At 37.4% G+C, this 20,695-nt stretch overlaps 3 protein-coding genes across 7 annotated transcripts; 2 read left to right on the forward strand and 1 right to left on the reverse strand.

The window, feature by feature from the left end:
• The first annotated feature begins 802 nt into the window (after nucleotides 1-802).
• Nucleotides 803-20,690, forward strand: LOC114519568 (intraflagellar transport protein 56-like). Of its 5 annotated transcripts, XR_003686585.1 has the most exons (25): nucleotides 803-1,070; nucleotides 1,286-1,514; nucleotides 1,869-2,137; nucleotides 2,219-2,321; nucleotides 2,477-2,824; nucleotides 3,014-3,055; nucleotides 3,205-3,319; nucleotides 3,416-3,487; nucleotides 3,656-3,727; nucleotides 3,810-3,881; nucleotides 4,049-4,120; nucleotides 4,311-4,382; nucleotides 4,460-4,531; nucleotides 4,600-4,671; nucleotides 4,752-4,823; nucleotides 5,003-5,074; nucleotides 5,225-5,972; nucleotides 6,088-6,376; nucleotides 6,532-6,773; nucleotides 6,890-7,055; nucleotides 7,166-7,235; nucleotides 7,318-7,510; nucleotides 7,624-7,815; nucleotides 12,027-12,324; nucleotides 12,528-12,586. XR_003686585.1 is itself a non-coding variant. In XM_028539717.1 (24 exons), exons 1-24 carry the CDS (start codon nucleotides 834-836, stop codon nucleotides 8,153-8,155), a joined length of 4,005 nt encoding a protein of 1,334 aa, XP_028395518.1. In that variant the 5' UTR covers nucleotides 803-833; the 3' UTR covers nucleotides 8,156-8,357. The 5 variants fall into 5 exon arrangements, 4 of the variants coding, with proteins under 4 accessions (XP_028395518.1, XP_028395520.1, XP_028395519.1 ...); XM_028539717.1 differs by lacking the exons at nucleotides 12,027-12,324; nucleotides 12,528-12,586 and adding an exon at nucleotides 8,042-8,357; XM_028539719.1 differs by lacking the exons at nucleotides 12,027-12,324; nucleotides 12,528-12,586 and adding an exon at nucleotides 8,042-8,357 and having other exon boundaries at nucleotides 803-1,065.
• Nucleotides 8,533-12,144, reverse strand: LOC114519570 (cAMP-dependent protein kinase type I-beta regulatory subunit-like). Its single transcript, XM_028539723.1, has 9 exons — nucleotides 11,866-12,144; nucleotides 11,589-11,759; nucleotides 11,400-11,491; nucleotides 10,340-10,401; nucleotides 10,201-10,247; nucleotides 10,022-10,120; nucleotides 9,710-9,952; nucleotides 9,513-9,594; nucleotides 8,533-9,358 (listed from the first exon to the last, which is right to left on the reverse strand). The coding sequence occupies exons 1-9, from the start codon at nucleotides 12,037-12,039 to the stop codon at nucleotides 9,186-9,188; spliced, it is 1,143 nt and encodes a 380-aa protein (XP_028395524.1). The 5' UTR covers nucleotides 12,040-12,144; the 3' UTR covers nucleotides 8,533-9,185.
• On the forward strand, nucleotides 16,088-17,659 carry LOC114519569 (interferon-induced, double-stranded RNA-activated protein kinase-like). The gene has a single exon (XM_028539722.1). It carries the CDS (start codon nucleotides 16,283-16,285, stop codon nucleotides 17,627-17,629), a length of 1,347 nt encoding a protein of 448 aa, XP_028395523.1. The 5' UTR covers nucleotides 16,088-16,282; the 3' UTR covers nucleotides 17,630-17,659.
• Nucleotides 20,691-20,695: the final 5 nt, after the last annotated feature.

Genomic DNA, 20,695 nt, shown 5'->3' on the forward strand with positions numbered 1-20,695 from the left:
ATTCCATCACTGGCCCCGTCCTTCACCTGGAAACGATTTGGAAAGAGTTGGTTTCATGTGCGAATACAGACTAGGTGAGTTATAAAATACAATATATATAAGATTCTTTTATATTTCAATATTTCACGTCAGGAGCATTCTAAAGTTTATTTAGTAGAAAATACCAGACCCTTAACTTTTGTGGCAATACTTTGGCCGAGTCATGTTTGTTACCTTAATGATGCAGTCGTTTATCATCTCGTCCAAGCAGACGCGAAGTGTTAGCTCATAACTAATGTTTTATTTAGGCAACGGTTCCTGCGATTTTGAAACTGACTGGTGTGGATGGGGAGACTATTCCTATGATGCTAGTTCTCGCTGGTATCGCGAGGTCGAACAAGATCCAGTGATTGCTTCAATATATTCCTTCTTCTTCGGTACGTGAGTACTCGTACCGGTGCATGCAGTCTTCTAACGTGTGTTCCTTTCTTTTGACCAGTGATTCAGTTATTCGTTATCAAATATTACAACAAGAAAGACTGACATGCAGTTTTTTTACGCACACACAGGTATTCCAAAAGAATACTTTCAACCCTCCCATGACAAAGTCGATATCTATTTATTCCGAGGATTTATTCTTGAAGAGATGTTTTTGACTGCTGACAGACCAAAAGAAATTAATCAAATAACTTTATGTGTTTGGGTGTTTGTTGCTACGAAAAATAAAACTAGAGTGAATGTGGTCTCATTTGGTGAAAAGTTAGCATTGAAAATCTATTTTGAAAGTGAGAAAGAAATTCAGGGTAAATTTTTATGACTGGAACAGGTAAGTTGTTGGCTGTCTACATGCAGCCATGAATGCTTCACTGAGATTTCATTCAAAGAGGTCTGTTTTCATTTTTCCCGTTAGTTTGACGAATGCGTTTGTCTCGTTTGAGACGTGGCAACATCTTTGCTTCAGTGTCGACACACAGGCAAAATTATGGAAGTTCTTTGTGGATGGTTTCATGACGGATATAGGAACCTTTAATTTGTCGAAATCTTATGTGACGGATCAAAGTGCTGGTGATAATATTATAAAGCTAGGTGAGGTAGGTGAGGTTGTCAATCGCAGCTCATAGCTGCAGCGTTTGGACACAAATATGCTATGTGTGCATGACCAGTTTGTTGAATTGCGCAAAATTATAAAAGAAATCTGCCATGTGAGTTTTTTGAGTGTACGTCAAAAAGGAAAGGTCACAATTGACATCTTTGTTCATGTGAAAGAATAAGTTCATTAATTTCTTCTTATATTTACTCAATATAGGGAAGTTGTTCTGAGAGAACGACTGATGAATTTAAAAAGTCTAAATGCAAATTTCGAGGAAAGATGACTAAACCCAATGTATGGTCAAGAGTTCTAAAATTTCACGAAATTTCTGTGCTTGCAACTGGCTGTGAAACTACGGCATCACCTGATATTACCACAGAACAAACTAAATCCTTCCTTGTGAAAACATTGTCCTTCAAAAGGGGAGAATGTATTTCCAGTAAAGGTGAGCGTCGCGTGGCTTTAAAAACGGGGCAAGTCAGAACCGCTTTAAAAGATTAAACTGAACTACTTCTGCGAGAATGATCTTAGCTTTATTTCTCGCACATCTCTATGCATGTCCAACCATGATGCATGCATAAGAAACGTAAGCACTTCTTCTCCACTTTTTCGAACCTTCCCACGGGTTTGTTTGAGTGCATATGGGGTTCACGTCACCATGATCACTTCTCAACTTGCGTTTCAGACCTAGCTGGTTGCGTATATATTTTCTATCTAATTCACTCAGCTTCTTCTATGGAACTGCAGTATCAGAACAGTCGCTTCATTCTGCAGTTCTTGAGATTATGTTTTCATTTAGGTACCCGTCTAACCAGCAATAAAACACAACACTCATCGTTACCATCCACCCTGATCCTGGCGTCTCCTTGGATGAACGTGCTGTTTGAAAGAGTCCGTGGTGTGTGCATGCATTTCAACTATCGTTTGTTTGGGAAAGATTCCGAGCTTGAAATTTCAGTTGAACCAAGGAACACGGCGATTGAGAGGTTATGGTCCATTAAAGATTCACAAGGAAATGAATTCTGGAAGAGCGGCCAGGTTTCATTAGGACTCGTATCAGAGTTTAGGGTAAGTGAAGTGAAGTAAGAAGAAGTTGCATTTGGTGGTTTCTGATTTATTGAAGTCATACATGTTTCCTTTCCTTGGCAGGTTTATATCACGGCAAAACTATGGTTTGTTGGAAGTGAAGCAAGTATTGATAATATCTTCTTTGTAGAAGATTTCTGTGATCCAGTTCCATCAAATGCTCAAGGTAAATGTAAGCTAAGATGTTATATAACCCTATATATAGCTATATACGCGATTCTTTCAACAGATTATTAGAGTATAGTAAAATATTGAAGGTGTACGGAAGGAGACTATGAAGGATTGATTTTAAATGATCGTTCTCGTTTACTTCATGTATAGAATGGCACACAAAGGTTTCTGATAAACTCTCGGGATCCATTAAATCACCATATTATCCCGGGTTGTACCTAAACAACATGAGAAGATCCTGGACAATCGAAGTACCGAAGGGTCACCATCTATTCCTGAAAATCGAGTTTCTTAATTTAGAGTTTCACAAACAATGCAAAAGCGACGCGTTGGTCGTTTTTGATAGTCGCTCTTCTAAACAAGCAGGAATCTCGTATTGCGGAATTGATTCGATAAGCACGCCGTTTGTCTCTGCAAGCAACAGTCTATATATAGTATTCACGACAGACGAAAGGGATGTTGGGACAGGTTTTATGCTTACATATAACGCCATTCCTGGTGAGTATTTTGAAGATTAATGAAATCTCAAGAAGGGGATATTTCATGGGGATAATCCTTGATTCTGATTATCTTGAGCAAATATTCATATGCTCTCAAAAACAAGAGACTAAAAACCACAGTTGAACTGTTGAAAACAGTTGAAAATTCATAAAAAAGATATATTTTTTGTTTTTCTCTTCCCTGCAGATAATCTCATTGAAGACATCTGTCTCGTTGGCAGAGTTCCAGGTTAGTTTTTACAAGACTGGTTGGCTCGTTCATTGGGGTTGTTGTGACCGAATAACGTTCTTTTTACTGGAAAATGGCAGCTCTTTTTTGTCTTTATCCTTTCGATTGTCAGTGAAATATTTTTTATATTTTTCATATTTCTTCTTCAGACTGTCATTCCTCCGTAATTTGCTCCAACATCAGATCAAATAGTTCAAAGGTTTATGTTCAGGGAAGCGACCTGGTCACAGTTCCTGAGTTCTTTCCAGCAACAACGAATGTTATGTAAGAATCAAGATACATAGATACAGAAGACCTCCTTAACACCTCGTTGATACAAAAGTCTCTCGTTGCATGCTTCATGACTTGTTTTGTTTATAGAAACTTTGATCACAGTTATTTGATCAAGCTTGGTGGAGATGACTTTAAAAATTTGACGAAATTAGAATATTTGTAAGTACGACTTTATAGAGTTTTAAGGCTAGGCTATGTCGATCTAAATTAGTATGAAATGATATCATACATGCTGGTGTGATTTCGTTGCTTGCCGACCATTGGTAGTCAAAATATTTTTATTTTTACTGAGATTGTGTCTCTATGGATTTCTTGTTTTAATTTCAGGAGTTGCATCGATAATAAAATTTTCGATGTAGACAAAGAGACGTTTCAAAATCTGGCATCTTTGCAAACCCTGTGAGTAAATGATCACCCATGCACACGCTTTATCCTTGTACATCTGTAGCATAAAACAAATAATTTTTAACATTTGTTTTAGACGCTTGACTCAAAACTATATCAAGTCTTTCTCTAAAAGACTTTTTCTTGATCTCTCCTCTCTGGAAATTTTGTGAGTATTAATTAGTAATATTTTGGCATATACATCCTGACGTGATTATCAAAGAATCTAGACACAGCATGCATGACCGATCCTTTTTCGAGGAATATTTTGCGTCAAATTAATGATTGTAAAGCGATCTAAAAATATGTTGTCAAAGTCCTTTTGTTAACTTTTAGAGATGTTGGTAAAAACAGGATTGACGAGTTAAACACTGGTTTGTTTTCCTCTCAGAGTAATCTTCGCACATTGTAAGTCCAAATGATCTGGATTATTCCTCACTGGAAACGAACGTGTTTGTATATAAAAGTGAATTTTTTTATGGCAAATTGTTCCGTAAACTATAACCGTCCAGAAATGAAGAAATGTATTCACCAGTTTAACAATATACCACATGAATATTTAAGTTTCTCTGCTTACGCGAATATCATCGTTTTATAGGAGTCTTCGTAAGAATTTTTTGAAACGGTTAAACAATGGAGTGTTTACTGGACTCACGAATCTTCAGTATCTGTAAGTTTGCATGATTTGAAAAGCTCTAAACTCATTTAAGCCATCGTTCAAAGAACATGCAATTTAACATTTAACAGATATCTTGAGAACAATGAGCTGGGAGAAATTGGAAATTCTGTCTTTGATGATCTTACGGCGATGAAGATTTTGTAAGTGTTTTTCTTTGGCAAATTACAAGCTTCGAGAGATTGCTTATTACCTGGGTTTTTTATTTCAGAATTTTGAATAACAACAAGCTGGATATTATCAAATCATCGTGGTTAAGAAATAAGATTTACCTGGAAATATTGTGAGACTTATAGCTATGACCTTGAAAATTATTTAAACCTTTTTCATCACTTTGAATCAGAATGTGTTCGTTTGTTTCAGAGATGTCCGGAAAAACGAAATAAAAAATATCCAGTCGGGGGCATTTCACGATTTGAGAAATTTGGTTCAGTTGTAAGTATACACCCATCATTGTTTACTTTCAAAGATTCATTTCTGAGTTTTTGTCGAAACTAAAGTACTACAAAGGTGGAGGCGTTCTTCAAAAGCCAAGAAATTGACTATTTTCAAGTCCTGCAATCACAAAGATTAATTCCCATATATTGATCCATTATATTTGCACAATTTCCTAGAGATTTGTCGGGGAATCAACTGCAGAGTATTCCAGAAGATCTGTTTGAAAATCTCGTGTCTTTACGTCAGGTGTAAGTTCTGTTTTACAATATAATGAAATTTTGAGATGGAATTAATCGCTCCACAATCAAACGTGGTATCCCACTGAAATCTGCTATTCTGATTAAGTCAGAGCGAGTTCGAACATTGGGTAAAATCCAGTATATTTTTTATTGAAACAGGCAAGTAGATCACTTTACTCTATGCTGTTATGCCAAGCACAGTATCCCGAACGTTAACTGTGTCTCAAAAGATCAGGACGGTTTCTCAAGTTGCGATGAACTTCTCAAGAACATTGTCCTCAAATACTCCATCTGGGTTCTTGGTGTGATGGCGTTTGCTGGGAACCTCATCGTAATAATATGGCGCTCCGCTGCAAAAGATAGCAACAAAGTAAATTCATTTCTCTTGACAAATCTCGCCGTTGCTGACTTTATGATGGGAATCTACATGTTGATAATCGCGTATCAGGACAGGACCTGGCACGGAGTGTATTTTAAACATGACTTCACTTGGCGTGCAAGTGGTCTTTGTATATTTGCTGGAGTGATATCGACCGTTTCTAGCGAGGTTTCCGTAATAACGTTGACTGTGATTACAATAGATCGCTTGGTCTGCATTGTCTTTCCGTTTCGTTTCCGTCGCTGGTCAATGAAGAAGGCTGCAAGTATCATGTGTGTGGTCTGGATCCTGGGGTTTTGTATATCCCTAGCTCCGTTGTTCCACGACTCGTATTTTTACGATTTCAAAAACAATGTTCACTTCTTTGGTCGTTCAGCGGTCTGTCTGCCGCTGCAGTTATCACGTGAACGCCCATCTGGTTGGCAATACTCTGTGTCCATCTTCCTCATTCTGAATGGCGTTTCCTTCATCTTTATACTCCTCGCGTATGTGATTATGTACCATACGATAGTGAAGGCAGCAAATGCGGTGAGGTTTTTTTCGATTGAAGCATGGTTGCCCCCCGTGAGCATGCTCACACCCCCCAATTCTCGACATCTTCCTAACCCCCCTGTAACTGTTGATCAATTTTATTTTTTATCAGGTAAGGTCTACCAGAATGAATCAAGATTCCACTCTTGCAAAGCGAATGATGTTCATCATTTTGACTGATTTCTTCTGCTGGTTCCCCGTCATAATAATCAGCATCCTGGCGTTGACAGGCAATCTTTATGATCCTTCAAAGCAGGTTTATGCGTGGATCGCTGTCTTTGTGTTGCCAATAAATTCGTCAATCAATCCATTGCTATACACCTTTTCAACACCGTATGTTCGTAAAAAAATTCCAACTGCAAGAAGAGCTTTCTCAAAACGTGGACGAAAAAGAGACAACGGTAGGTAGTCGTAATGAACTGTCAAGAATATCCATTCAATTTGCTTCTCGTACGGGTTGTTCCAGCGTTGAAGTTTCCTATGTTGAAACTACATATCTAAGAAATTTACTATGGTTTACAAATGCTTTTTCTTTTTTTCTTTATGTTATGAACAGGAGCTTTAAGACGTTATTCAAGCGAAGTTAGTGTTATTTCGAACGTTGATCATTTTAATACAACTGTGTCATCGCTAAGTACCCCTCAGTCTATTCGCAAACTGGGGATTATCAGCGAAGGATATACTAACGATGACAATATGGCTGAGAGTAGTTTTACTGAGTCAACCTCAGCTATAGAATATCGCATCAGGATGGTGGAGGATGTTAAATACTTGAGTGATGATGGACACGGAGTCATAGTAAGTTGTCATGTCTTTTATTACATATCGTGTCTTAGTACCCAAGATACGTAAAGATTTATTTTCTTTCATAAAAGAGCAGTAAGTTTCTGATCTTCGCATCATCTTTTTTACAGCAAACCTGTCTTGCTGTTGACGTTGACGGAGAAGAGACGCCATGTTTGATTAATGTTTATAAGAACGAATATGAAACATTGTGGAAAGCGACAACTAATATTCTTTCTTGGCTATCGCTGGATGGCGGACATGATAATATCCTGCAGTTCCTGTGGAGCGCTAAAGGTTAGCTCCATCATATCACTTCACATCCATTGAGATGTTTGAAAATGGTTGAAAATGATCCAAGTATATAGATTTCTACTGCCTACTGTCAGCTCAATTTTTGTGTTTAGGGGCAAACGTTTTCGTTGAGAGAAGCGACTCCTTGGCAAGTAACATGATGGAGATAAAACCTGACGATTGGTATGCGCTTTTAAAACCTTTTTGAGCTCGGCAAGCAGAGTACAAAATACAACTAACAAACTTCACTCGTATTTCATTACAGCCTGGTGTGTTATGAACTTCCTTCGAGACTAACATTAAAGAAATTCCTGCAAATGGAGCAGAATGAGATCACGGAGGAGACCATTTATTGGATTTTAAACGATCTTATGACAGCTATTGATTACCTTTCGTCAAAACAAATTGTTCATGACGCTATTCTTCCAGAAAATATAATTCTTCTCAAGTCATCTGAGGTAAGGAAGAAGTCCTGCATGTATGATCCAATATCATCACCTCCTATCCCTCCTGTATGATTCAATATCATCACCTCCTATCCCATTTATCGATCGTTACTTATTCTTGATAGCTAGAAGTTGAGAGCGCCTTACTTGGAGGACTTCATGCAACGAAATTTATCGACTCCATCGCTTCAGAGGGAAAGGATGACGAAGTTGGTAGAAAAAATTTGAAAGAGGCACTTGAAAGCAACGTGACAGCGTTTGGAAATGTTATCCAGATATTTCTTCAAGTTTGTCCATCATTTGAGAAACTCACCCAGGTTAGTTGTTACTCGTTATACGATTTTATCAACTCTCAATGATTTATTTCTATAAAGAAGATTAAAAAAACTTTCGGCAAGGGGGATAAGAAATTCACATTACATTTCAAGACTTCATAGTCATCTTTCTTATGTAAACTGTTTTAAAAAATCCTCAATGCATCGACGTGAGGTGTGTATGAGATTTTCTTTATTTATACAAATACCATTGTTCTTGCATCTATAGTTGCATAAAATAATGGAGTATTGCTTGAGTGGGAAGAAACCTACCACGTCTGATTTATTGGAGCGATTAGCTTTATTGGATCCTGATCATCCTTTAAGCGACACAAGACTTTAAGTTTAATTGCCTGACTTTGTGTAACTCCTAATTTAACGCTACGCTTAACTATATATTAAAATAATTTAATTGGAATTTTTAAATCTAATTGTTGTATAGTTTAACCTGTTTCTCTAAATCTAATTTAAGATATTTGGTAACTCATGGTATCACCTTAGTGATTTCAAAACACGTTAATTTAAAGTTGAAATAACGCATACATCGATATATGTAACTATATTATCGAAAATCATTACTTAAAACGAATTATATGTATAATATCCATAAAAAAACTGTTTGTGAAGAACGTTTTGGAAGTGTGCTCTATTGAATAGAGGGATGTGCAAGGCGCAGGACTCGTCTGAAGCAATGATCTAAAGCCTCTAACCCTTAATCGTTTTTTATCTAAACTACAGCAATGACGGTCAGTAAAACACAATAATTGGCTGGGGTAATTTCATTATCTAATTGTGTTTTCCATATTTTAAAATTGGCACAATATTTCAACAAGTTAACATAACATACAACTTAGAATGACTATATTGCAAGACTCCTCCTGGAGCCAGATTTACAACAGAATTCGATCATTTTTCGTCAGAAATGCACAAAGCAACTTTGCTGAATGTGATATCCGTGAATCGTGAAACTTTATGGTTTCTACGGAACCGTCAAAAGATGAAATACTGATTTTGGAGGAAATTCAAGTCGCTGAATAACATTCAAAATTGTTCCCAATATTTCTGGGTTTCGAACATGGAATTGCGATACGCATTTGACGAGTAATGACATTGATTTCCAGCATAAACCAGGACGGAGATAAATTATAGATTCTGTCCTATTAACCATTTTTATCTTGACAGGAAAAGCATAGTTCGTTAAAATATAAATAAGAGATCAATTTTGTAGGTATATTTGTACACGCTGCCGGGCTAAACGTTCCTCTTCTTCTCTTGACAAAATAACTGTGATCTCTATATTATTATTTCCATTGTTTGTTGTAAGATTGACTTGAAAGGAAATATTTCATGCATTATAAGTTTAGGGTGATAGTTTAAACAACTATTGAGACGAAGCTGTTATATTGCTCGATATTTCGTTTCAAGATATCGACACATGGACCCAGCAATCTTTCGAATCTCTGTCGATCCAACTTGACGCACTTGAGAGGACCCTGCGCCTGGACGGTCGCCGCTCGACGTCTGTTCAATAACAAGGCTATTTCACCTGGAAGAGAAGTGTTTTGAAAATCAGTCAAGAAACACAAGAGAGGTTGTGAAGAAAAGAGAGAACTTGATTCAATGAATTAAGAGCATTGGGTCAACAGACTTTTGAGTGAAAGAAACGCCGGTAGGAGACCAGTAGGAGACCATTGACTTACCAAAATAATCAGACTGCCCAAGTCGACCAACTTCGACAAATGGTTCGTTCGCACTTCGCCTTTGGAGAACAACCGCGTTTCCCTGAACAAGACAAAGATTCATAACTAAGAAGAAAGATGAGCAAACCGGGGGGAGAGGATGGAATCATGAATCATGGAATAGAGATATAACGTTTCTTATATTTACAAGATGATACCTCGACGATGATATAAAAGTCTTCTCCTTGTTCCCCCTGAATAACCACATACTCTCCGTCTTCAAAGGAGACAGGTTCAAGAGCATCAGCAACCGTTAGTCTTTCCCATTTGTCCAGCGATTCAAGAATCGAGACCTTCTCTAAGAATCGTTCGTACAACTCCCTCTTGCGGATCTGACTAAGCATAATGATCCTACGGTAGCTCACTCGGTCAATTGCCCATAACTTCAGGTCTGTTTTACCCTGTGGATCACACAGAAAGATACTATTAATAATTGAAACAAGAACAGTATTCTTCCATTGATGACCAACCTTTATGGTAGCAGCTCTTGGTGTACCATAGATCAAAGCTAACTCTCCAAATGCCCCACCCTCGCCAATTACTGACACCAAATGGTCATTCACATAAACCTTGGAAAATTAAGTGAAATATGAGTGCATTTTCAGCAATGTTCATAGAGAAAGTCACTCAGAATTGTAGCCAATATTACCTCAACTTCACCACTGTCAATGATATAGAAATTATCACCTTCTTCTCCTGAAATGGGAAGACAGTAAGTTGAATTACCATTCATGAAACATTATAAAGAATGCAGTTTATCTGAAGAATGGTAGTGATGGTTAACCCACCCTGTTGGATGACAATTTCACCAATATTGTGTTTCACCAAAAACATGGCATCGAAAATATCACTACAATAAAACAACGTGATATGATAAACAAGATGAAGATTGGTGAAATGTGTTTCTACAACTGTTGTGAAGGTGCTGGGGAATATGTCTTCAACCAGTCATGGGTCAACATGTTTCTCATGTTTTGGATTGCAGGTTTAGACATATTGTGTATTGTGTTTAATGCAAGATGCTGGACCACTACCAGATGGCCTCACAATTGTTGACAAGGTTTGTAATTACTAGTTCTTGCACCTGCTGCTGCTACATGGAAATTGCATTTTCAAACTATGATCGACTTGGAGACGATGGCATGCCACATTTACTACCTGTCTGAATGACTTTAAATATTGCTGGGCATCAAATGATGAGCATTTTTAGTCCCAGAAAGGTTATGGTCAGAGTAAGGACTAGCATTTAAAAATTTATATGTTTATATCGCCTTTGATGACATGAAAATGTAGACAGCCATCTGAGCTGAGTTATGCCCTGTTCTCTGTGTCTAGCATTAATCATATAGATAGAAATTTTAGCTCATCTTTCTTGGTATATAGCAAAAAAATCTCAGGATAAAATATTTTAAAAAATTGAAAATGTGAAATATCTTTATGCTGGGATGTAAATTTTAGTTCGTATGTATAAGAAGGAAAGATTAGAGACCCACTTTACACCATTATAAAACAACTCTTAAAATCCAACTAAAACCTCTTTAGGTACAGTCACTCCAGTGATGAAATCTATTCTAGGAGGAATCTATTCTAAATAATTCGTGTTCCCATAAATAACATCGAAACCCTTCCATTAAAAATTAATCTTTGAGGTAAGCGCGATGCACACCGCTCATAACAGACCCTTATTTATAACTGGCCATTGATAATCGTTCTCGATCAACAGTAATTTTGGTTTTCCATGTTACGCTCTTGGACTATAACCCCCTACTGTTGTTCAACAAACTATCAGAACAAAACACAGTGGCCACTGAATTGCTTTTTAATATATTTGCTTGGTAAAAATCCAACCTTCGTTCGGTCTCGTCCAAATGCGAGAAGAGGATATTCTTCGCTATTGCTTTCTGCAAAGCCGCCATAGTTTTGTAATCTTTCGGTACAACCTTAAAAAAATACGTCAATTTAAAGGTAGATGAAAAAATTACCATGCAAGGAAAACATATAATCAGTACGAAAATATAATGCTTTTTATTGTTGTACCTTTTTAACATAAGATGTTGCATCTGCTTCGGAAATAACACTGGCGCTAACACCACCACGACGTCCTCGACGTATGGGATGTTTTGGTTGTGGAACCTCCTCGCTAAATCTTTCCTCCGCTTCACCGGCTTCTCCTTTGCTTTCATCGTCTCCAGAATGTCTCTCGCTCTCCTAGCAATGGATACCGAGCACGGGTAAGCAGGTACATGGATAGAAACGCAAACACAAAGCCGTGAAGTGTACACGAATTATGAGGCAAGTTAAATAAACAACAAACCTTTTCGAGCTTTTCAAAGTATTCACGAAGGAATTTGTACGGATTTGACGGTTTTGACATACACAATTGAAAGATGCATTCTTTTAAAATAGGCTGAATGCTATGGCTGTCTACGTATTCTTCACACTGCCTCACGGCTTCATTATCTCCGTCTTGTTCAGATCTGGACGCCATCTTGTCAACAGCTGCTGCACAACGAGTCAAAAAGGGACCAAATTTGGGCGAGAAGCGCTACGTGACGTCACTGGGGGACAGAGCTATCATTTCACTGGGGGACAGGGCCATATTCAACCCGTTGTTTATGGAGCTGTAGGCCACTAAAATTCCCGTGGAAATGTGAAACTTTCTCCTTCTGAAGGACTTTATGAACAAATGTTATACAAACAAGTTATTCAGGGTTTCCTGCGCGTGTATCGCAGGTTGCAAGTGTCCTCCCCCCGGAATCATTGCGAGCATTTGGTATGATCAAATTTAATGTCAAAAATATTTTATTTCCACGCAAGTTTTTATATCTAATTGCGTCAAAATATTACATGAGCAAAAATAGTGAAAGTTTATAGTATTTTCAAATAATACTTGTCAAAGTGGATTCGCTCCCAGTCCCCACAGTCTGTGTCATGGCGACCGAAACTAACAATGTTGTCTGCTACGAAATTTTACAGAATTCAAGCAAATTTATAACGAAAATCCAGTGATATAGCCGATTGTTTTGATAAAAATGGTGAGTTATGACGTAAAGCACTTGTCAATGGTAGGATTTTCACAGCAGGAGTAGAGTAATACAAAGAATTGTGTTTTTCTTTCTAAAATAACAATCAATGTATTATAATGTTGTCTGATTTCTATAGATTCTTTCAAGAACAAAGCCTGCAATGGGTCCAGGCTCTGCTGGGACAAGCAGGGAAAATAAGAAGAAGAAAAAGATCCCAAAAGTTGAAGAATTCTTGCAGAATAGAGACTTCACTGGAGCAAGAACTTTGCTAGAGGTAAATTGTATTTTGTTGTTGGTTTTTGATACATAGAAGTGATAGAACTACTCCCAAAATTTTGGGCTGTACCTTGAAGCTTAATAAAGTACGGGGGAAGTTCCATATTTCATATATCTGTTTTATGTCCGACCAATTTCTTTTACAAGCTATAATGTATCTACGGTATGTAATATGTGAATATGCACCCCCCCCAGATCTAGATATCTCGCTACCACCTAATTTTGGTCAGGTGTGTGCAAAATCATTTGTGCAGCTTATGATGCTGCAATAGGGATACCCGATGATGTAGTATGCTCGTTAATATTGAGTCTGTAATGTTTCAATTTTAGTTCAGTAAAAATTCTGGCAAAGCAGATGAAAAGAACAGCTTGTGGAGTGCGTATTGTGCATTTCATTTGGGTGATTACAAAGCAGCTTTACAGGTGTGTAATGAGAAACAAATCAGAACACAAATGATGTCAACCAAATTTTTAACCATCAGCTGTTTGTGTGTTTGTTTGTGCAGGAATACAAAGAGCTGGTAAAGGGGAATGATGAAATGCCTGAGATTTGGATCAATATTGCTTGCTGTTATTTCTTCTTGGGGATGTACAAAGAAGCTGATGAAGCTGCATTCAAAGGTACCGTGGGATCAAGATCATGATAACCTATTAATATTGATTGAGGACTGACACAGCTTGAGGACTGACAAGCTCACAATGCAGTCTAAAAACATTTGAAAGATATTTGTATTGTGCTGTAGACTTATTTATTTAAAATGTGATTGGATTTTACATGTCCAACATTCAATGCTAACAAACCAGATGAAACCATTTTCATTCTACTAAACTTTATGCTGAATTACATCCCTTAGGACCTGGTAGTCGTGGACAGAATCGACTTCTCTTTCATCTGTCTCATAAGGTTCGTACCTTCAAGATACATATTGAGTAATCATACTACTAAATACAGAGGTGAACAAGCAAGTCATGTTCCCTGAACAATTCTTTTTTTTATTACAGTTTAATGATGAAAAAAGGTTAATGAATTATCATCAGCAATTGCAAGATATTATTGAGGATCAGGTATGCAGCGTTTTCTTCTTCCCTTGACGATTCTTTGGAGAAGTATGAAACAGGTTCTAATCTGTTATCTTTATCTACTAATATCAATGTCCAGTAATTACGTAGGTCACAAAAATATTAGACTTGGTTTTTCCTTCAATTTAGTTGAGTCTTGCTTCGATTCACTATTTGAGAAGTCACTATCAGGAGGCAATTGACATCTATAAAAGAATTTTGTTGGATAACAGGTGAGTGTTATGTATGATGAAAATAAAGACCTGGGCAGCATTCTACCACTTGCTATTCCATCTGACAACAAAGTGAAATGGTTTTTCAAGCCTGTTCACAGCATATCTGTTGACTCCCACTTCCTAACGTATGTAATTTACTGATTCTGTGCTAACAAGAGTGAGCCTATTGGTTCTTACGTGGCAAAAAGTGCAATTGATGTGGTTTTGTTTGCACTAAGATACTCCAAAACGAGATTTAGACATGTATTGACACGTTTTGTCTCCCCAACAGTGAGTTTTATTGCTCATATTGTTTCCAAGTGTTTCCAACTGTTTCCAAGTGTTTCCAAGTGTTTCCAAAGCTAAACATAGTGAGCTTTGACTTCACCAGGTGTCTTCATTAATTATCCAATCTGTGGAAAATCATAAAATTATTATTCCCTGTTTTTTTCAGAGACTATCTGGCGTTGAATTGTTACGTTGCGTTATGCTACTACAAATTAGATTATTATGACGTATCTCAGGAAGTTCTCGCCGTGTATTTACAACACTATCCTGACAGGTAGGCTCTACATACGAGGTACTAATGTGTGCAGAAAATGAAAAAAGATCTTTTGTCACCATTTCGCTAAAGACGATTTGCGGTTTTTTAATTGACTACACTATGAACTCCAGTTTCACTCTCAAGCTCTGGTATTTTTATTTAGTGCAATTGCTGTAAATCTGAAAGCGTGTAATCACTTTCGCCTTTATAACGGGAAAGCTGCTGAGGTGAGTATTCTGAACATTTCACCAGATATGTATCCTATTTCTACTTTGAAACACGTTTGTATACCATTTCAAAACGTCTAATAACTCCGGAGCAAGTTTGCAATTTTTAAAAGGTTGGAAAAGTCAACGACTTGCCTTATTAAGAGTGGTTAAACTGGCATGCAAAAGTTAAGGTTTTCTCGGCTGTTCATTTGAACTGATCTTGTATGAAATAATTGGGTGCGTGCTTTATCGTTACTGATCTACCTTCTCTTTTTACAGGCTGAGCTAAAAACATTGCAAGAAATCGCCTCACCCTCGTTTGAATTTGCTAAAGATCTCATGAAACACAACTTGGTAAGTTCCGCAAAACTCCTAGAATTACCAGTTCGTATCACCATACAAGTTCAGATGTAAGATCCACTGTGACATCCGTGTGTTTCATTCGCAGGTCGTGTTTCGTGCTGGTGAAGGCGCTTTGCAAGTTCTGCCTCCACTCGTTGATGTTATCCCTGAGGCGAGATTAAATTTGGTGAGTTCTTTATTAATTTTAAATTAACTTAAGGATTAGAATTAAATTAATTTTAGGAATTACGATCTGCAACCTTAGGATTGGAGTTGGAATGCGGTTAGGATTCGGCTAAAGTTGAGGATCAGGTTAAGAGTTGGATTAAGATCAGGGTTAGGCTGAGATGATGGATTATGATTAGAGTGGGGATAAGGTTATATTAAGCCTAAGAATAGGGGATCTATGAATTACGTTGTTAAAACTACAAACGACTTGAAGTGGACATCATATGTTGTACCTAATGAAACAATGTGCTTACAGTCATTTGAGTTAAGGGAGCGGTCATAAAGTAACTGCTAGGGTGGGCCGGAGGGAAAAATCTGTTTTCCTAAAAAAATTCGGTGGCCCATCCTGAAAATCTAGAAAAGATCTAAAAGCCCATCATAAGTCATTGGAAAAGTTTCATGACCCATCCTGCTATATATGTTAATGTACAGCGTGTCTATCACTTTGATCAAACCAACCATGCAGCGTCGCTTATAGTATGTATTGAGTGCAAACAGGCTGTATTTTGTTTCATGGCCCATCCATTTTCACAAAAAGTAATTGATGGCCCACCCAAACTAATGAAAATAATTTCATGGCCCATCTTTATTTCCTCCGGCCCACCCTAGCAGTTACTTTATGACCGCTCCCTAAATCAACATTGACTGCCGACGAGCTGTGGATCTTTGCTGAAGACTTCCGGTGATTCTTCTTGGAATCATGAATAGTTAATGTCCGTATTTGAATATCATGTTTCAAACTTAGTCACGAGGGAACTCGAGTGTAGATATTCAACAAAATCTCCTGATACATTTCTCCTTCATTCTACCTTGTCACCAAATATTTCTTCACATGGGGGACGATTTAAAAGAAGAGGAAAAAGCGGCGTTGGATGATATCAAAAAAATTTTAGAACAACGGGACTATAAATACGAATTGCCGCTTGGTAAAGGAAGTTTTGGCCACGTTGTTCAAGCGAAACATTTGATTGATGAAATGAAATACGCCATCAAAATTCTCCCTATTAAGCACGGAGAATCAGCAAAATATCCAAAACGAGAGTTGGATGTTCTTACTAATAAAGACTTGCATCTCAAGAACAATATTAAGTATTTCTGCTGTTGGAAAAGCGACGTTTGTGACCGTCCACATTTGTTCATTCAAATGGAACTCTGTCGTGTCGCCTTGGAAGTGTTCGTTTACAAGAACGAGTTCGGCGGTGCCGAGATGATCAAATGTCGAGACCCACCTCGATTTTACCAGCAAGTGTTTCCACAGATATTGAACGGTCTTAATGCACTGCATGCCATAAAAATTGTACACCGCGATATTCATATCAGTAATATCCTTATTGCTAATCCTAAGCCAAACAGTATTTGTGAGATTAATGTTAAGATTGCTGATTTTGGTCTTGCTCGGGAGATTGGTTCTGTACTCAGCTCATCTCCCTCGTTGACGCATGCACCAAAACTACAGAAATTATCTTCTGGAATAGGAAACGAACTGTTCAGAGCGCCGGAACTGGAAACTGATAATTATGATTACAAAGTCGATCTCTACAGTGCAGGAATTGTGCTGTATTTTCTCTGTCGTTACCTTGAGGATAAAAAACTGTGGAAAAAAGAGTTTCTTGCTCTTAAAAATCGTGAACGAGGTCAGAATGATTTGTATCATAAAGACGATAGTATTCTATTTCGTCTGTTTTCAAACCTTATGAAAGACCAGCCTGAAGAACGTCTGAATGCTGAAGAAGCTTTAGATATAGCACAAGCTTGGATTACTGGTGGATGGAGAGAATGGAAAGAACCAACTGAATCAACAGACGCTGGGAATGGTGAAGCGAATAGATTTTTCGTACGGGGAGAAGAGGGCGTCTTAAAACGTTGCTCAACGAACAACAATTCGCTTTGTGGTTTGAGAGAAGAAATAGCAAGATGCACCGGTATTGACACCAAGTCCCAAGTTTTGCATCAAGAGACAGTTATTAATGAAAAAGAAGAACTCATTCCTATAGAGTCTGATCGTGAAGTTCGTTGCATGTTTTTGAGTGCTAAGGAATATAAAAAGGCTGTGGTTATTACTGTGGCAAAAGATCAATCGAAGATGGACGTGGATTGTTGTGGAACCGGTTCAGACACAATGTCAGATTATCCATCAAAAATGGACGAGGAAAGTTATACAGACATTAAAGAAGCTTAACCTTCACTTGCAGAATTATAGCATTAGTTCAAATCCAATTTTTTAATCGTGATTCTTTAATTTTCACATTGATAACTTCAGAACAGGAATAATAAGCATGCAATGAAGAATATCAATGAACTATATTTTTGTATTATGCATGTAAAGAAATAATAGAATAGAAAGAAAATAAATTGTGATGATAAATACTCAAACTTCTCGATATTGCAACCGTGTACGGTATTCTGACTCCACCGCTGTTGGAAACGTGAATCTGTTGTGGTTCTTTGCTTCTTAGAAATTGAGCCTGCATTGCTCAGATTTAAAACAAATTCTCGAATTATCAAGTTTGAAAAAAATCTTGAAATCGTGTAGATTGCTTGACTATGTCATAGGAAGCAAGGAGAGAGGTTGTGGCTACAAGGCAAACTACTAGCAGCGAGATAAACTCTTTCAAGTGAAAATTGAGAATTGTATAGAATTTAGTTATAGAAAACCGACATACTTCATTAATATTGATCAATACTTACATTATACACATTATATTTTGTTAGGTGATCTACTATCTCAAGCAAGGTAAAATATATGTAGTTACTTTGTAATGCCAATTTTTTCTATTTTCCCTGTAGCGTTCCGTATGGCATCAGGGCGGAATCCAATCGTCAATCTGACTTGAATATTTTGTAATTATTTTAGACGACGTCCTAGAAGCCTACAATCTTATCAAAGATTTAGAGCCAACTGTTCCTCCTGTAAGAATAATGTTTTTTCGTTGTTATTCAACCAGTTTCTTTCTGCATGTTTCTTCATCCCTTTCTATGCAAGTGTGTGAAAAATATGTGTTTTTGATTTCATTGCAGGAGTACATATTGAAAGGCGTGGTCAATGCTGCTCTTGGGCAAGAACAAGGCTCGGTATGGTGTAGTAAAGATTTAGTTTTATTGCTTTATTTAAGATTAAGCCCATGCACTTATCAACGATTTTGCAATTTACTCTAGAGAGAGCATTTAAAGATTGCCCAGCAATATTTTCAACTAGTGGGAGGCTCAGCTAGTGAATGCGGTAAGATACACTGCAGACCAAACATTAATATGAACGCTATTGTTTGAACGTTATTTCAAATTTTCGTATTTAGACACAATTCCTGGTCGACAGTGTATGGCGTCGTGTTTCTTTCTGTTGAAGCAATTCGAAGATGTTCTAATCTACTTGAATTCTGTAAAGGTTTGTCTTATTACATATAAGGCTGTATAGTCCTGTTAAAATCTGCGTTTCTTTGACGGTACTTCAAATGTAGTGAAGATTCTAATACAGTCAGAAAGCCTGGAACGTTGTTATCCTGCAGTTACACGCTGGTAACCAAGGATTTTTTTAAAAGCTTTAGTTCATCTTTTTACAGAGTTACTTTTACAACGACGATGCGTTCAACTTCAACTACGCACAAGCAAAGGCAGCTTCTGGAAACTTCAAGGAAGCTGAAGAGGTGAGTTCACGAAATCAAGATCTTAAGCGAAACCTTGGTCTAGTTATGAATCATATACATGCAAAGGAAACTTCTCTCATTTGACTGTTTCTCAGAATGCATATACTTGACTGTCGTGGCCAGTGTAAGATCAGAATGAGAATTAGTCCGGGGGTTTTCCTTCAAAACTAACAATCCTCGTATATTTTGTTTTCATTAAGATTTTTCTCCTCATTCAATCAGAGAAGCTCAAGAACGACTATACATACCTGAGTTGGCTGGCGAGATGTTGTAAGTGACCAGATTCTCCCATCCTCTGCTAGGAATTATTATCTTCCTCTTCTCTCGTATTGACCTAGTTTTACCCACTCAAGATCGTTGTCTTCCAGACCTGCATGCTGGTGAAGACAGACAAAAGATATTTTTGTAAGTCTTGATAAAGGTTCATTTCAATGTTAGATATCATGAACAGAAAGGCGAGGTTGGCTTGGGAGCTGTACTTGAAGATGGAGACCTCCGCAGAATCGTTCAGTCTCTTGCAATTGATTGCTAATGACTGCTACAAGGTAACAATGAAGATTTTTGTTTTCCTGCACGTAGTTCTGCTGTGGTTTGGCAGACATGGTGAAGTCTTCACCTTGTCAGGTAATTAAGTAAACCTTATGGATAAAATAAATTGTTTTAGATGGGTCATTTCTACTATGCTGCGAAAGCATTTGACGTTCTGGAAAGACTTGATCCTAACCCGGAATATTGGGATGGAAAGCGTGGTGCTTGTGTAGGAATATTTCAACAGATTATCGCTGGCCATGAACCAAGGTAAGTACATATTTCTTATCCAGGAGGAGAAACTCCTTCTGGCAAATACCAACGAAAATAACATTGTCAAGCAAAGCAAAGCAAATCAGCTTTTTTTTGTTTTGCCATAAACCATGATTCACTTGGCATTTACCCAGTCTAAGTCTAAGACTGCCAAGATGTTTGTTTTAACTTGTAAGACTTATTTCTATGAATATTGCAAGTATGTCATCATTCTCAATGGTCCTCAGGTCTAAGGTCTGCTCCAGAGCTTTACTGAGGCTGTTTTGTGAATGTTTGTAGAGAAACGTTGCGTGATGTTCTGCAGTTATTACGAAACACTGGTAATCCCCAGGTGGAATATATCATACGCACTATGAAGAAATGGGCAAAAGAAAACAGGGTCCCTGTTTCCTGATTACCCAGTTTGTTAGAAAATAATTTTAAATATAACCTATTTATTGGTATCATATTTCATGCAAAGAAAAAGGCTTTATGCACAATTTCCCTAAACTTGTTTGAGAAATATGAAAACGCAAGTGTAAGGTATAACATTGTAAATAAGTTTTCATTTTGAGCTAGTTTTCCCAATTGGTGTAGGTTTTTTGGAAGATCTATGCACTTTTCTGAATTATCTTTCAAAAGAAAAATGAAATTTTCATCCATGAAGGAAGTCAGGCATGAATGAACCTCCTAAATCTTTAAGCATATTCTTCAAAGTTTATCAGCATGCCTGTTCATGTTCCCTGAAACTTAGACAGCAGACAGCAATAATTCAAATAATTTTTTATATATATTGCATGTTTCCAAAAAGATAGATTGTGAAA

The sequence above is a fragment of the Dendronephthya gigantea genome, unplaced genomic scaffold, assembly GCF_004324835.1.
Source record: "Dendronephthya gigantea isolate DGI-Jeju-01 unplaced genomic scaffold, DenGig_1.0 000013F, whole genome shotgun sequence".
Classification (NCBI taxonomy): domain Eukaryota; kingdom Metazoa; phylum Cnidaria; class Anthozoa; order Malacalcyonacea; family Nephtheidae; genus Dendronephthya; species Dendronephthya gigantea.